This window comes from Felis catus, chromosome D3 (genome assembly GCF_018350175.1).
Source record: "Felis catus isolate Fca126 chromosome D3, F.catus_Fca126_mat1.0, whole genome shotgun sequence".
In the NCBI taxonomy this organism is placed as follows: domain Eukaryota; kingdom Metazoa; phylum Chordata; class Mammalia; order Carnivora; family Felidae; genus Felis; species Felis catus.
In genome coordinates, this window is record NC_058379.1 from 41234521 (window position 1) to 41252628 (window position 18108).

General features: G+C 35.3%; 1 protein-coding gene across 2 annotated transcripts in view; it reads right to left on the reverse strand.

The window, feature by feature from the left end:
• The window catches only part of SMCHD1 (structural maintenance of chromosomes flexible hinge domain containing 1), a 154634-nt gene that overhangs the window by 123651 nt on the left and 12875 nt on the right, over positions 1–18108 (reverse strand). For both annotated transcript variants that reach the window (XM_003995046.6, XM_045041660.1), the window contains 4 exons: positions 17995–18077; positions 17228–17358; positions 3553–3667; positions 3313–3432 (listed from right to left, as the gene is read on the reverse strand). In XM_003995046.6, the coding sequence (XP_003995095.3) occupies positions 3313–3432; positions 3553–3667; positions 17228–17358; positions 17995–18077 (449 nt within the window). The remainder of the gene's footprint in view (positions 1–3312; positions 3433–3552; positions 3668–17227; positions 17359–17994; positions 18078–18108) is intronic.

Here is an 18108-nt window from a genome sequence, read left to right on the forward strand (position 1 = left end):
AACAAGGATTACACAATTACTAACTACTCTGGCCAAGGGATACTGTTAATTGAAAAGGGTAGAAGAAAGGTGAAGAGAAAGAAAGAATAGGGAAAAATGTAGATAATAATCTGATTTCAGAGGTACCAAAAGTGAGTTCTTTATGGAACATCTGGAAGGACATCTACCTGAAATTGGAAATGAGTATACCAGATATAATCAGTTGGTATTCAGCACCAATTCATCCCACCTTTTGTTGTCCCTTCCTGGGCTGCAGAGAATGCAAAACCAAAAGTCTACCTTTCAGACTCCCTTACATTTTAGGTTGTGGATGCGAATTCGGTTTCATCAATTAGATGTAGTAGCCAAAGATTTAGAAGAGGAAAATGACTCAAAGCCCATTTCCTGAGATGTCTTGAACGTTTTCTGTTATCATACAAGGTACTGAAAGACCAATATTCAAGTTCTGGCTTCAAGTGTTAGCACTGATACAGCACGGGTTATAGCCAGAAGGTCTGTGTTTTGGTGTTGGGAGCAATTGTGGCAGCAAGACCTTTCCAACACCTGGATCACAGATAAGGCAGGGTGTTTCTAAATTCCAGATCCAGTGGTGGTCCTCCAGCTACCTTATTATAGCAGATGTTACAGCATGCCTTGAAGGTCACTTCAGAGTGTCCCAATAGCTTTCTATGAGGCTCAGCCAAGAGCCCACTCCTAGCGCTTTCAATAATCATGGAAACATCAAATTCCTTTTATTAAATCCTTTTTCTGTTTGAAGAGCCTACAATGATTTATTTCCTCAATGGAGTCCAGCCTGATTCAGTGTCTCAATCTTAAGAAAAAAGTCTTGACAAATACAGATTTAAGAACTGTTAGTATTAAGTAGCATATATATTGCTTCCTAGAAAAAGCAAGACTCCTGGTTGGACATCAAGAGCCACCAACTCTGTACACATTGTAATAACTGTGTGTAAAAGTTGGAGAAGCCAAATAGTAGGCTGGAAAAGACTGTCCAGAAAAAGAAAAGGACCAAGGGCCTACCAGTAGCCATGAAACCTATGTTAGGACAAATTAAGCACAAAATCACAGGAAAAAGTGGCAGAAATGATGATCCAAGAGACATTAGTTCTATCCAAGCTTTATCATACCTATACAGTTTTAAAAATCACTTGAATTCTGAACTCCTATTTTCCACCAGTTTTAACACAGCATAATATTTCCACAAATATACTTTACAGGGCTTTGTGATGGTAACATAAGATGAGAAAGATGGAATATCAGTATGTAAATATAATATGATATGCAAATTGTGTAATAAATACAACAAACTTAAAAAGGGGAAAAGAGGGATGAGCAAAATGAAGAAATTTCCTAAACAGAGGAGAATGTTAAGTTATACAGAAAATAAAGGTGGCTTGAAAGTATTAAAAAAAAAAAAATCAGCCCATTAATAAAGAAAAGGTATTATTTTCACCTGTCAAATTGCCAGCATTTTACTGCCTTCCCCTCCACTCCACTTTTTAAAAATAAGGAAATTATCAGATAGGCCCTTCCACATACTGTTTTGGGGAGTATATTAGATGTGGGTTTAACCTTCTAGAAGAGCAATTTTGTAATACACACCATGAACATTTAAAAAGTTTAGGGGCGCCTGGGTGGCGCAGTCGGTTAAGCTTCCGACTTCAGCCAGGTCACGATCTTGCGGTCTGTGAGTTCGAGCCCCGCGTCGGGCTCTGGGCTGATGGCTCAGAGCCTGGAGCCTGTTTCCGATTCTGTGTCTCCCTCTCTCTCTGCCCCTCCCCCGTTCATGCTCTGTCTCTCTCTGTCCCAAAAATAAATAAACGTTGAAAAAAAAAATTAAAAAAAATAAAAATAAAAATAAAAAGTTTAAATTCATTGTCATAACTATTAAAATTCTAATAGCTATATGAAGAAAAAACTGCAAAGACATTCATGGCAGTGTATTTATAATAAAATCCTTTAAATACAGTAAATGCTCAACAGAATAGTCAAATTATAACACATTCAGACAAAACACCATGAAGGTATTAAAAATGTGTGTGTACTAGGGCACCTGAGTGGTTCAGTTAGTTAAGCATCCAACTTTGGCTCAAGTCATGATCTCACAGTTCATGGGTTCGAGCCCCATGTCAGGCTCTGTGCTGACAGCTCAGAGCCTGGAGCCTGCTTCAAGTTCTGTCTCTCCCTCTCTCTCTGCCCCTCCCCTGCTCACATGCTGTCTCTCTCTCTCAAAAGTGAATGAACATTAAAAAAAATAGTAGAAAGTGTGTGGTACAGCAAAATATTTTATAAAATGGAGAAATACTCAAAATGTTAAAAAAAAATGTGTGCTCAAAACTGTTATATAAAAAAAAATTAAGTAGATGAAGGGGATTAAGAGTATACTTTCCCCTTCCAACTCAAGATGCTAATAAGGAGGTTTTATTCTTAATTCCAGTGTTATTTACAGTGTTATATTAGTTTCAATAAGTGTACTCTTGATGAGCAATGAGTAATATACGGAATTGTTGAATCACTGTATTGCACACCAAAACTAATGTACAACACAGTGTAACACTGGAATTAAAATCTAAAAATACCAAAAAAAAAAAAAACCCCAAAAAATAAAAAAAAACAAAACACCCTATAAAATAAAAAAGACTAGAAATTCAACTAGATATCTTTTTCTGAAATCTGAGCATTTTTATTTGTACTTTTCTATAAATTTTTTATAACTTGTTTTAGAATAAAAAAAGACTTAAGAAGCTCAAACTTTAAAGATTTTAAAACAATTCTAAAATATTTCAAGTGGAGAAAAGTTGAATAATACAATACTATGAACTCACCACCAAGACTCAAATTCATTAATATTCTGCTCATTAAAATTAGAATATGAATGCAAATTTCTAACAAAAGTAAATCACTCATTTATTTCTCTGGAGCTCCAATTTCCTAAAAGCTTATTTCCCTATACTGTAAGTGTTTTCTACTCTAAGTCTGAAACTGTTAGACAAAAAAAGATTTAAAAAATCAATCTCAGTGTAAGGGAAAAAGTTTATAATTATATGATCAATTTCCAAAGAAGTTTACTCAGCTTTATGAGACATCTTATTGCATTGAAGATTTCCAGCCTGAGAAAGCATGTATACGGTCACTTTTGCTATTCACAAGACTAAAGCAAAAAGAAGAAAAAGTAATGGAATTTGAAAATTCCATACCTTCAAGTTTTTAAAGCAATAGCTAAGTATCTTAGCTAGAAATTGAAAAAAAAGTACTTGTCTCTATCTGTCCAATTTAACAACTTTATAATTAATGAGTTAAAATGTATCATACCTTTCTGTTTCTAATATATCCACTATATATTGCCTCTTTATTTTTCTCCTTCTTCTCAAAATCTTCTTTCGAAAGCACAAGTTCATGAACATCTTGGGAATCTGCAGGTTTGCTTATCATCTGTTAAATATTAAAGACTACTTTAAAAATTCCTAAAAGTTAAACTAATTAGTAATTTAGACAGAATCAACCTCCAAGTATTTTAATCAACTCTCATTTAAAAGAAATCTTTTTACTTACTCTGGCTGATTGTCCAACAAAGAAAACAGCCTGCTTGCCCCCAACACCAAAATAGGAAATATCACTATTTAAACTGCGTGGCACTGGTACTGGACGAACATATCCTGAATGATCACTAAAATAAAACATTAATGCAGTGACTTTAAACAAGCTACTTAGATGCCAAAGGAAATTGTTAAAGCACTTTTATTAAGTGTTAATAAAATGATCCCCAAGCTAGACAACACCCCCATTCAAGGTAAAAGAATCAGAGCCCAAAGTCAAGATAAATAGTCCAGTGGTTCTCAAAATGTATTCCCCAGACCAGCTATATCAGCATCACCTGGAAACTCAAAAAATGCACCTTCTTGGGCCCACCCTACTAAATCATAAACTCTCTTAGCAAACAAGACTAAGTATCTGTATCCTTATATATCCTACTGCCCCTAGAATTGTCCCTTCAAAATTGTTTACTGCTTCTAAACTTGTAAAAATAATTTCTGAATAATGGGAATTATAGCAAAAACATTTCTTATTTCCTAGTAACATGACACAAAAGAACCTCTTATAGCACCATAACAACACTCTGGAGAGTAAGCATCCCTGGGTTCTCAAAATAAAGGCTAGGTATCAAGGGACACCATTTCCCAATATCAGATACAAACAGAATTGGGGGTGAGGCTACAACCCCTATTACACTCAATGGAAAAGCTAAAGATCAGATGTGGCACAGCTAGAAAGAGAAAATACAAAGACAGCATTCAAAGAACTTGCCCATAAGAAATAAAGAAAAGGAACAGAAAATATCAAAGTAGGTATAAAAGACATAACTTTCCAAAGTAGGAAACTATCTCACTACACTACAAGCATAGTTCTAGAAAGAGGAAAAAATGGAAAAGGCTACAAATAATGTCTGACAAAAGCTGGGGAGTCAGGAAATGGGAAGCAGTTGCGAAAAGACACAAATTTTCAGCTATAAGAAAAATAAGGTCTGAGGATCTAATCACTAACACTACTGTATGTATAACTGAAATGTGCTAAGAGAATAAAATTTAAAAATCCTCTTCTCTGCCTTTCAATTGAGGTTTTAGACCAATTACATTACTGTGACTATTGGTATGTTTTGATTTAAACTTAACTGTCTTTTTTAAATTTTTTTTTCTTCTGCGTTAAGAGGGAAAAAAAAAGAAGTATGTAAGGTGATGAATGTGTGAATTAAACAGAGGGAAGGACTCCTGTTTAAAGGAAAATAACGAGGGCACCTGGGTGGCTTAGTCAGTTAAGCATCTGACTCTTGGTCCTGATCTCACAGTTCATGTGATCGAGCCCCATGTTGGGTTCTGTGCTGAAAGCACGGAGCCTGCTTAGGATTTTCTCCCTCCCTCCCTCTCACTCTGCTCCTTCCCCGCTCATGCGTGTTCTCTGTCTCTCAAAATAAATAAACTTAAAAAATAAAAATAAAGGAAAATAAAAAGAATACAATTCAATATTTAATATATATCAACAGAAACTTTGTAAAAACAAAACATCAAGACAGTAAATGGCATGGGGGTACCTGGCTCAGTTGGTTAAGCATCCAACTTCAGGTAATGAATTCAGGTAATGAATTTAAGCCCTGTGCCGGGCTCTGTGCTGACAGCTCAGAACCGGGAGCTTTGGATTCTGTGTCACCCTCTCTCTCTGTCACTCCCCTGCTCACACTCTCTTTCTCTCAAAATAATTAATACTAAATAAATTTTAAGACAGTAAATGGCACAGGTATTACTGCTGTGGTATGCTAATACTGTATGTAAGTAGTATATTATTACTTGATATAGACTGTGACAAATTGAAGATACATACTTTGAATGCTAACATTATCAATACAACAAGGGTAGCAAATAATAAGCCAACAAAGGAAATAAAATACTCATTTTAAAATACACACAAAATACTCATTTTAAAATAAGGCAGAAGAAAAACAGGAACAACAACAACAACAAAACATAATGAAAAAAACAATTAACAAAGACCGCAGAGTTTAAATCAAAACATCCCAATAATCACAGTAACGTAACTGGTCTGAAACCTCAATTCAAAGGCAGCGATTGTGTAATTTTAAGACACAACTATATTCTATCTTAAGGAAACTATTTTTTTTCTAGAAACTCTATAAATATAAAGTGACAATAGGTTAAAAAGTTGGAAAAAAAAGTTACCATCAACACAAATGTAGAAGCTGGAGTAGCTACAGTAACATCAAAGCAAGCTGATAAGGAGTATCACCAGGAAACGATCAAAAAAAAAAAAAAAAGCAAGAACAATGAAACAAATACATAGATAAATAGGTCTTCATTCTCGTCTTGAGTTTTTAAATTATATTAGTCTGATGAGATCAAAATAAAACCGTTTGATATGGTTCTCAATGTACATGGAGGTAAAACTTAAGAAAACTCAATTATTAATGAGAGAGTGAGGGGACCTAAATAATTTGCTAAAATTTCTAAAATTCACTTTAAGTGGTAAAATATCCTTACTAGTACAATGTAATGTTATGTATGAATACAATATTCCTCAGAACCACTAAAAAATAAAACCAAAAATATAGTCAAAATCACTTTTAAAAATAGCAAAATACAGAAAAGTATGTTGAGTAACCCATAAAAAGGCCAGAAAAAAATGGAAAATAAAAGGAATAGAGAAGCTATACAAGACATACTTAAGTCCTGACATATATATCAAGAACTATAGTAAATGTGACAATACAAATACACTAAATAAAATGAATAAAAAAGTGACCCAAGTATATATTGTCTACAAGAATTTCCAATATAATGATACAGGTAGGTTAAAAGAAAATGGGTAAGAAAAGACATACCAGGAAAACACGAATGAAAAGAAAGCTAAAGAGTATCACATAAAATATACTTCAGAGCAAGAAAATTATCAAGGACAGGGTAGCATTACAGAATAATAAAAGGATCCACTTACCAAGAATGCATAACAATTCTCTAACTGCGTATACATAAAATAACACAAGTTCAAAATACATAAAGCAGAAATTAAGAAGTGAAAAAAGAAACACACCTGTAAATAAGTGGGGGATTTCAAAATTCCAGCAAGGATATAAAAGAATATACCAGCAAGGATATAAAAACCATCAAGGATATAAAAGAACTGAACAATATCAACGAATGGAATCAAATTGACAGTTATAGAACACTCCTCCCAACAACAGCAGAATATATATTCTTTTCAAGGACACAGAAAATTCCCCCAAATAGATCATATTCTGGAGCACAAAACAAATCTCAACAAATTTAAATAGAGTGTATAGAGAGTATTTCCTCTGACTATAATAAAACCAAACTAGACATCAACATAAAGAGGAAAATATGTTAAGAACACGTGGAAATTGAACAACACATTCCTCAATCTATGGATCAAAGAGCAAATTACAAAGGAAATAAAAAATACACCAAACTGTAGGACAATGAATATACACCATTATCAAAACTTGTGGGATGTAGTGAAAATAGTTCTTAAAGATTTGTAGCACAAAATCATCATCTTAGAAAACTCTCAAATCAATCATCTAAGATTCCACACCTCAAGAGAAAAAAATTTTTTAATTTATCAAAGCACACATTATTTCTTTGAAAACATTATCAGTAAATATACACTACTAAACTTGAAAATGTGGGGCGTCTGGGTGGTGCAGTCGGTTAAGCGTCCGACTTCAGCCAGGTCACGATCTCGCGGTCGGTGAGTTCGAGCCCCGCGTCAGGCTCTGGGCTGATGGCTCAGAGCCTGGAGCCTGTTTCCGATTCTGTGTCTCCCTCTCTCTCTGACCCTCCCCCGTTCATGCTCTGTCTCTCTCTGTCCCAAAAATAAATAAACGTTGAAAAAAAAAATTTTTTTTTAAAAAGAAAATGTAATGAAATGGACTAATTCCTAGTAAAATATAACTTACCAAAACTAAGTCAGTAATTGCCTAAATATTCTTACAACTATATTTAAAAAATCAAAGCAATAGTAAAAAATTCCTCCCACCAAAACAACAGACTCAAATGGCTTCGTATGTGAGTTTCAAAACCCAAACTTTCAAAAGAAAAAAAAAAACCCTCGAACTTACATAAGTGATGGAAGTATAAATAAATACAATCACTCTGGAAAACAATTTACTACCTTGTACATTGGAACTTTTATCTTTTAACCCACAAATTTCCTTCTAGGTATCTAAGAATTTACGTAGATTTGGACTAGCAAATACATATGTAACGTTATACACACACATAAACACTTATAAGTAAGATAGTAATGCTTATAATGCCAAATGTGGCATGGGGAGCCAAATGCCCACTGACTGGAGACTGGATAAATACAGTGCAATTTTAAGTATGCACAAAAGAATATTATATGGTTATGAAAAAGAAAAAACTACAGACCCACACAAAGACGAAATCTTAGTAACCTAATATTAAGTGAAAATACAAGTCCCTTATAGAACAACGTATCGTATGACTATCCTTTTTCGCAGCATCAAAAAACAAGCAAAGTTAGATTTTTTAAATATAAGGAAATAAGGGGGCACCTGCATGGCTCAGTTGGTTAAGCATCCCGAATCTCAGTATCGACTCAGGTCATGAGCTCACAGTTTGATTTGTGAGATCAAGCCCTGTGTTGCACACAGCAAAGCCTCCCCTGCTGGGGATTCTCTTTCTCTCTCTCTCTCTCTCTCTCTCTCTCTCTCTCAATCTGTCCCTCCCCTCCCCTCTCTCAAAATAAACATTTAAAAACAAAAATAAGGAGGAGCGGGCCTGGGTGGCTCAGGCCTGGGTGGCTATGTGCTGACAACTCAGAGTTGGAGCCTACCTCAGATTCTGTGTCTCCCTCTCTCTCTGCCCCTCCCCTGCTCACGCTCTGTCTCTCAAAAATAAATAAACATTAAAAAAATTTTGTTTTTAATAAAAAATAAAATATTTTGCTCAAATAAGGAAATAAGAAAAACAATTCAAGATAATTAACTGTGATGGAGAGGAAAAAAAACAGAACAAGGGAGGAACACACAGATGTAAGTTACAGAAACTGTGCTACTTACTGGTTTGGGTGGTAAATTCTGGTTATTCGGCTTATTAAATTTTTCAATAAACCTTAAAAATACAATGCCTGAATTGATAAATTGTTATAAACCAAAAACTGTAATTAATTAAATTCTATGAACCTAATGTATTAAAAAAAAAAAAAAAAGTAGGGGCACCTGGGTGGCTCAGCCAGTTAAGCAACTGACTCTTGATACTGGCTCAGCTCATGATTCCAAGGTTGTGAGATCGAGCTGCCCGCCCCCCACCCCTACAAACAAAGTAAATGGTTTCTAAGACTTTAATTATTATGGCAATGCTTCTAGGAAACAACCTGAAAATACCCCCCAATATTATCTTAAAAACATATATGGGAAATACACAAAAGCTTAGAGAGAGATGGGCTCAGAGATTAAACACACACATACTTAGACTGATTCAAAACTAAGAATTCTAGTCACTGACAGTGAATGGACATAATCACCAGGAATTAAGTCTACTTTTCAACCCAAACCATCTATGCAAATCTAACCTAGGCAAAAACCCTATCATAGCAAATAAGGTTAAGAACACAAATGTCTAGGTTTCAGACTTGTGTAAATAAGTCCAGAAAATTTCCTTTATCTACACTCAAGGGTTATATAAACATCCCTTCATGAAGGTAAGTACAAGAGAAAGATAATCTAAGACCCTATAAAAAATTTTTGCATCACAGAAGCACTCCTCTAGAGAATTTAGAAAGATCCCTCAGGAATAACATATCACAGTCCAAAAAAATTTCAAAAAACATTCATATTCTTGATACAATGTAAAAGGACACTGTATCTTTTTGATATATTAGTACTGTATTTATTAAAAGAGAGAAAAAATATGCAAGAAAAGAAATCACAGAAGGTGTTGAAAGTAAGAAAAAGGAACAAGAAAGAGAATAAAATTAGTAAAAGAAACTAAAATATAAGTGGTTGCCAGGAAATAGGGTAGAGTGACTACATATGTATATTTATATCTATCTTGAATCTATCAAAGGGAATAACCCCACAATAAAGAAAGCTTTACCTCCAATAAAACTGACAAATGTCCACAGATCCTTATTAGAGTTTCTGGAATAAATCTATGCAACACAATGAAACTAACCCAATTAAAGTAGGATGCCTAAATGTTACATAATCATTCTCTGAATTCAAGTAACACAAATACCAGAAAGTAAAAGTTCCATCTAAATTTGCAGAAAAGTACTGAAGACGAACTTTTTCTTTAGCAAAATTAGGGAAAATCCTGTTGAGGGTCCATTTCTACAACCTAAAAAAAAATGGCATGGGAAATAAGCTATGTGGCATACTATTTTTATTAAAAAAAAAAAAAAAAAAAAAAAAAAAAAAAAAGGCTACCTAAGTTGAGGACCTTTCAGTGGCTGAGCAGGAGGTAGCACTGATTCAACACACATCTGGATTATGACCACACAGCAATTATGTTCTAAGTATCTAATTGAACTTCTTTTAAAAAAATTTTTTTTAATGTTTTTCATGAGAGAGAGCATATGCACTAGCAGGGGAGGGGCAGAGAGAGATGGAGCACCAGCAGGAGCAGGGCAGAGAGAGACAAAGACAGAGAATCCAAAGTGGGCTCTGCACTGATAGTCCTGTGAGAGGCTTGAACTCAAGAACCGTGAGATCATGACCTGAGCCTAAGTCAGGTGCTTAACCAACTGAGCCATGCAAGCACCCCTCTAACTTTTTTTTTTTTTTTAAATGTTTGTTTATTTTTGAGAGAAAGAGCGCGAGCAGGGGAGGGGCAGGGAAAGAAGACGACACAGAATCTGAAGCAGGCTCCAGGCTCTGAGCTGTCGGCACAGAGCATGATGCAGGGCTCAAACTCACAAACTGCGAGATCATGACCTGAGCTGAAGTCGACACTCGACCAACGGAGTCACCTAGGCACCCCAAATTTAACTTCTAAGGCAATGATTATAATAATGCCTGAGTGATGAGCCAATTTTCTAGGTTCATGTAATGTTCTACATGTTATTAGAGGTTTGAATACCACAGGTGAATGCATTTGTCAAAAGTCGGTTAACAGAGTGAGCACTTCCATAACGGTCGAGTAAGGACCTATGAAAACTCACTCATTGATAAAAGCAACGAGAACATCTGCAAACATTGTCAAAAAATCAACATTTTCAGAATAAGTATTAACCAAAGGCTTGAACAATCCAAGGAGTGTTTATTCAAGACACACAGTTGAATCTGAGAACAGTGAGCTCTGTGATGTTTTAACATGCCCTATCCCACTTCCCGCCTCACCAGCTCCACAGAAGACTTGAAAACTGATAGCCTTACAATCACAGTGAAAACCAGCTATCGAGGAGTCACTGGAGCAAGTTTGGAGTTCCCCTAAAGCCCCTTTCCCATAGAACTGCCATTATTAGATTTGTCTGACAGTTCCCAAGGAACCTCCACTCGTAGGGTTTGCCTTTATTTGACCCAACTAAGAACCTGCTCACTGTGAACCACTTTTCCCTCAGTCATTTGTCAAAAACTTATCAATGGTAATTATTTATGATCACAGCTGAGGAACGCAATGAAAACAACTGGGAGGAAATAAGAACCTGGCCAAAAACTGACAAAGAAAAGCTGGAGAATGAGAGGTCCGTAGTGGGTTTTAAAAGCTGCAACATATTCATGAGAATAGAGAAGAAGGGCATACTCATATGCAGGGCTAGCCACATGCTCAAGAAAGCCCTAAGCTTTCATTTCTGGCTGACTTTGAGGTTCTGTGCAAGCAAGAAGTAAAGACAAAGGCAGAGTTTTAAACTTCCTACCAGAGCATTAAAGACATACTCCAATATGCAAACAGAATGCACTGGCAAAAGCTCGGAAGACTTAATGGTTCCAGACATTTAGGGAAATGTCCAATCACTAGCTAGCAACACAAGATAAAGAATGCAGACTTTACAGAATTAGTTTAGAGGGGAAACTATAAAAATAACAAAAAAACCAGAAGCAACAAACAAGCCCTGGGGAGAAGGATCAATCTAATTTCCAGAGTTGCAACACTATATTACTTAAAATGTCTTATTCTCAACAAAAAATTGTAAACTGGGGTGCCTGGGTGGCTCAGTAGGTTGGGTGGCCAACTTTGGTTCAGATCGTGATCTCACAGTTCCTGAGTTCAAGCCCCGCACTGGGCTCTGTGTTGACAGCTCAGAGCCTGGAACCTGCTTTGGATTCTGTGCCTCCCCCTCTCTCTGTTCCTCTTCTACAAACACACACACACACACACACACACACACACTCTCTCTCTCTCTCTCTCTCTCTCTCTCGCTCACTCAAAAATGATAAACATTAAAAATAGTTTTAAAAAAAGAAAAAAATTATAAGCCATGCCAAATTAAAGTATAGTCCACACACAGGAAAAATAGCAGTAAGAAGAAACTGTCTCAGAGAAAGCCCAGACACTAGACTTACTAGACAAAGATTTAAATCAGTTATTTCATTTTTTAAATACTTATTTATTTTGAGGGGCAGGGCAGAAAGGGAGAAAGAGAATCCCAAGCAGGCTCCACGTTGTCAGCAAAGAACCAGATGTGGGGCTTGATCTCACGAACCATGAGACCATGACCTCAGCCAAAACCAAGAGTAGGATGCTTAACCAACTGAGCCACCCAGGGGCCCTTAAATCAGCTATTTTAAAGTGCATTACATGAACAGAAATCATGAAGTAAATAGTGAAGTATGAGCACAGTGTTTCACCAAATAAACAACAGAGGCAGAAATTATTTTTTTTAAAAAGAACCAAATAAAAGTTCTGCAATTTAAAAAAATTCAGTTAAGTGGCTCACTAGCAGATCTGAGTTGGCAGAACAAAGAATCAGTGAACTTAAAGGCAGGTCAACTGAGATTACTTAGTCTGAGGAACAAAAAGAAAAAAGAATGAAGAAAAATGAACACAATCTCAGAAACCTATAGGACACCATCAAGCATATCAATATATGGATAATAAGAGCCACAGAGAAGAAAGATTTGAAGAAATAATGGCCAAATACTTCCACAAATGTGATGAAAAACATTAATCTACAAATCTAAGAAGTTCAAACACCAAGTAGAAGGAACTCAAAAGACCCAAACCTAGACACATCAGTATCAAACTATTAAAAGCCAGAAAAAAAAAAAAAAAAATCTTGAAAGCAAACAGAAGAGATTAGTCACACACAAGGGATATGCAATAAGATTAACAGCTGATTCTTCATCAGAACTATGGAACCAAAGGCAGTATAGGTGAACATGTTCAAAGCATTAAAAGAAAAAAACTCAACTTTCAAAAATAAAGGAAGGTTAAGACAGTCCCAGATAAACAAAAACTGAGGGAATTTGTTGCTAGTAGATCTGCCCAAAATAGTTACTAAAGATGATGCTTTTTACATCCTTTCTGATTTTTCCCCCTTCTGATTTAAAAGATAACCGCATAAAGCAGTAACTATAAAACTAAGTTGATGCAATTATGATGTATAAAGATGTCACTTATATAAAAATAACAACACAAAAGAGTAGGAAGAGAATAAAGCCATATAGAAGCAAATTCTTTGTATATTCCAGACAGTAAATTGCTATTAATCCAAACTGGATTGTAAAATGTTAATTGTAATCCCTACAAAAACAACTAAAAATTAGACTAACAACTACTGAAAGCACATTAACGATTGCTAACAGTGAGGGAGATGGTGAGGGGACACACAAGTGACTACCATGAGTAAAGGTTTCTTTTCTTTTGGAGTGATGAAAACGTTCTGGAATTAGTGGTGATGATGCACAACTTTGTGACTATACTCAAAACTACTAAATTGTACACTTTAATACGGTGAATTTTATGGTATGTAAATTATAGAACCATTAAAAAAAAAGAAATCCAATGAAAAGCTTAAGACAGATGTGAGCATTTCACTGCATATAAATTTTACCTCAAAAGAAATGGAATCTAGTAATGGTATCAATGCTTTAAGCATTAGGAAAAAGTTTACAGATATCTGTAATTTATTGTGAATTAAATTTTAAAACCTGAACTGAAGATCAGTAGGATAGACTAGTGGGAAAGCAACAATCAATGGTAGAAAATAGGTATGAGACGGGCACTGAGGAGGACATTTGTTGGGATAAGCACTGGGTGTTGTATGGAAGCCAATTTGACAATAAATTATATTTAAAAAAAAAAAAAGAATGTAGGTATGAATATCTGGGTTATCACTGTAGAATTTCAACTTTTCTGTATGACAATGTTCATAAACTGCTGAGGAAAAGAATAGTGCTGAAGAAACACTCAGATCCAGGTTTTGAACCTTTCTACAACTAGTCTGAACTCCACAAAAAACTAGTATTGTTAAAGACATATATGTGACAAATTATTGTAGAGTAAAGGAGAACATAGAGACATAACAAAGGGGAAAAACTTGAATATGAACATTATATATTTTGAATCAATGATAAATTTCTTGGGTGTGATAATGGTATTATCATTATGAGAATATCCCTGTGAAAGAGATACTTGCTGCAGTATTTAGTAGTGAAATTTCATAAAGAATCTAATTTTTAAAACGATTTAGGAAGGTAATGTGAGTATGCATATAGACAGAAGATAACAAATGTGACAAAGTGTTATTTAGCAAATAAATCTAGGTGAAAGATATGTGCATGCTAATACTGCTCTTTCAACCTGTTAGCTTTAACTTTTTCAAAATAAAAAGGGTGGGTGGAAGAGGAGTACCAAGGTTGAGCAGGAGTTATAAAGAATTTTGGCAAGTAACAACTCTCACCTCATCTCCCTCTATTCTCCCCTCCATATACTGTGGTCTAACCACACTTGTCTCCTTGCTCTGTCCCAATCAAAACAAGCTGATAATACTTTCAAGGTCTTTGTCTTTGCTGGTATTCTTTCTACTTGGAATATTCTTCCCCCAGATCTTCACTTGGCTATTTTCTTTTAATCATTCAAGCCTCAACCAATGTAATCTCAAAGAGGCCCTCTTATCTAATGATTTTAACGTAAGAGATGCCCATCAGGCTCTAACATATCACCTGATTTTTTTTTTTCATGTTTATTTTTGAGACAGAGAGAGACAGAGCATGAACGAGGGAGGGTCAGAGAGAGGGGGACACAGAATCTGAAATAGGCTCCAGGCTCTGAGCTGACAGCACAGAGCCCGACACAGGGTTCGAACTCATGGACCATGAAATCATGACCTGAGCCAAAGTCGGCCGCTTAACCGACTGAGCCACCCAGGCGCCCCTGATTTTTTTTTTTTAATGTTTATTCATTTATTTTGACAGAGAGCAAGAGTGAACGAGGGAGAAACAGAGACAGACAGAATGAGAGAGAGAATCCCAAGCAGGTTCTCTATGCTTAGCCTGGAGCCCAATGAGGCATTCTATCCCACGAACCGTGAGATCATGACTTGAGCTGAAGTCAAGAGTTGGATGCTTAACGGACTGAGCCACCCAGGCGCCTCTCTCCCCACCAATATTTTCTTAACAGCAATAATCCATGACTGGAATGCTTATAAATTTTTTGTGTGTTTTACTTCTGTTTTTCTCTCTACAACATAACCTACAGGCCAAGAGAGTCAGTTGTTTTATATTTTAGGCTGTCCTTCCTTGTCTTCCATAGCCTGTGTCCTATGACATCCACTCTTGTAGCCAGTAAAAACTAAACTGGAAATAGTAAAGCAACTGATAATCTTCTTCTACAAGAGCAGAAGCTAGGGGAATAAGCTTTGTTAACATCTGATGTTAACAAAAATCAGAGTGGGTGGGTCAAGGGACCGATATTAGACTCAAAGACTATGAGTATATAGTAGCTACAACAACTAATTGTTTAGTGATACCTAAAATGCTAGGACCAAAACCAGCAACAGTTAGCTTTCTACCAAAAAATAAAATGTCTTGGGGTGCCTGGGTGGTTCAGTTGGTTGAGCGTGTCCGTCTCCTGATTTCAGCTCAGGTCATGATCTTATGACTTGTGAGATCGAGCCCCATGTCAGGCTCCACGCTGAGCATGAAGGCTGCCTGGGATTCTCTCTCTCCCTCCCCACTACTCGCACTCTCTCAAAATAAATAAATGACTGTTAAAAATTTTAAATTTCCCTAATGTTTGACTCAAGTTTAAAAGTTTACATTGTGCTAAGACCTAGAGAAAAATGAGAGTCCATCCATGTTCCATGAATCCAGGTAAAATTTAATCTAACACTATAGTTTCTACTCTTCCATTTGATTTAAAGGACATTTTTCTACCTTTTTTGCCCAATCTACTATTTGTCCTCCTTTCCCTTATACCTAATATTTCTATTGCATGCTAAATTCTATCCTTACATTATAAAAGACCATGGTCTTTGCCTTCTCTGTGGATACTTTATAAATCCTTGAAATGACATGTACTCATGAATATAATGAAAAAGAATGGTTGTAGAAAAGTCTGAGGGTAACAGTGAGAAAGTAGTAACTAAAATGATAGCTTACAGAGCTTGTATTTACTCATTGCTTACCATAAACCAAGCTCTATTCTAAGGATTTTACAGTGTACTAACTCACTTGGTTTTCACAAAACCTCATGAGGTATTATCCACATTTTAAACACATATGTAAACTGAAACCCAAAGAAGTAAAATACCTTGACCAATGTCATGCAACTATTAAGGCTAGATTCAAACCAAGCCAAAGGATTTCTGAGACTTTCTTCACTATATGGCCTCTAACCATGACACTGTAAGTGTGTACAAATTTGATAAAAATTCTGTGGGTGCTGAAATTTCAGAAACAAGAAGGCAAATATGCGAACTATATTAATTTTTAACAATGTTAAGATTAATCCCTAAATTTGACTGATTCTCCTTGACATGACAAAAAGAAAAAAATAGGACACGAACAAACATTACTTAAAAATAATAACAACAACAACAACAGATTCTTCCCAAGTGTGCTACCTGAAGTACACAACATAGCTGAAAATACCAAAAGACTTGTGGGTCACAGTTCTTACTAGAATTCAGCTAATATCCCAAAGACCTAAATCTTTATAACCCTGACAACTTCTAGTATATTTTGTTTCCCCTATAACATTCTCATTCAGGATATTTTCTATAAGCATATTCTGATACAAAACTCTTGACTAGACACTATTCACTAACAGCTGTGAATGTTTTATTAAGCAGAGACCTGTCAAGTAGAGCAATGGTGAACTCAACAGAACTAAATGTGGTTCATTAGACACTCTGTAAGTCACATCGGGTGATTTCTAAAGCCTAGTTTAAAACCATCCTACTGCTCTAGAGACCACAAAGCTCTCATCAAACTTTAGTAAGGAAAGGGTGAAAGGTCCAAAGTACTTAATATATCATAATAGCTTCTACGTATCTTAGGAAATGCAAAAATATTTCTTCAGTGGAAGGGCAAAATATTATGTAATTTTGACTATTTCTAAGTACTGATAATAAAAACTCAATAATATAAAAATCTAAGTATATATGCTGACAATATGTATGCTGATAATGTCAAAACCTTCAATGTACCACATTTAACTAAAGACATATTAGAGTTCCCATCCTTATTAAAATTCCCAGCTCCCAATCAAAAAAGTGAGTAAGGTTTTCTAACCTTTCAAAGTCACCTTGCCTTGTAAATTTTGACAACCTATACACGGCCCAGTTGTTAAGCTGTTTAGAGGTCATTCCTCTTCCATTATCTATTACTGCAACGGCAGGTTTTCCTTGTGTTTCATCAAAAAGCTATGAAATAAGTTCACAAAGACAGGAAAAGTCAAATCAATATTAAAAATATAAAAAGTTAAACATTAAAGAATTCAATGGGCTCACTCACACATTGCTGGTGGAAGTGTAAATGTATTACAACTTTCTAAAAGGTACTTCAGCTATATAAATCAAAGGCCTTAGAATTCTTCATGTCCTTTAATCCAGAAATTCCATACCTCAGAATTTAGCTTAAGGAACTAGATACATGTACAAAGACCTATCAATCATGCCAGCATTCCTCACAATGGCAAAAATACAGAAAAAAATCTAAATGTTCAACAATAGTAGATTACATAATTTATCATATAACCAATAAATGAAACTATAACATTATACTGCAGAATATTCATATCACAAATGTCTACAACGTACTGTCAAGGGAAAGTAGAAGATCACAAAAAACAAAATGTAAGCTATGATCACACACACATATATATATATATACATATATGCATAGAAAAAAGGGCACATAAAAAATTTTAACAATGAAGAGACATCAAATAATTATTTCTACTTTTAGTTTTTGACCTTATTTTCTAATTTTTCTACAATGAACTTACGGTACTTCTATAAAAGGAAAAGTAAAATTTCTTTATAATATTATTTTCTTACCAATTTGATCTGTATTCTTCTAATACCAGTGTTTCGAGAAGTAGCAGACAATGAATTGTCAATTAATTCAGCAAGAGCAAATGCTGGAAGAGAATGAGAAGACATCACTGCTTA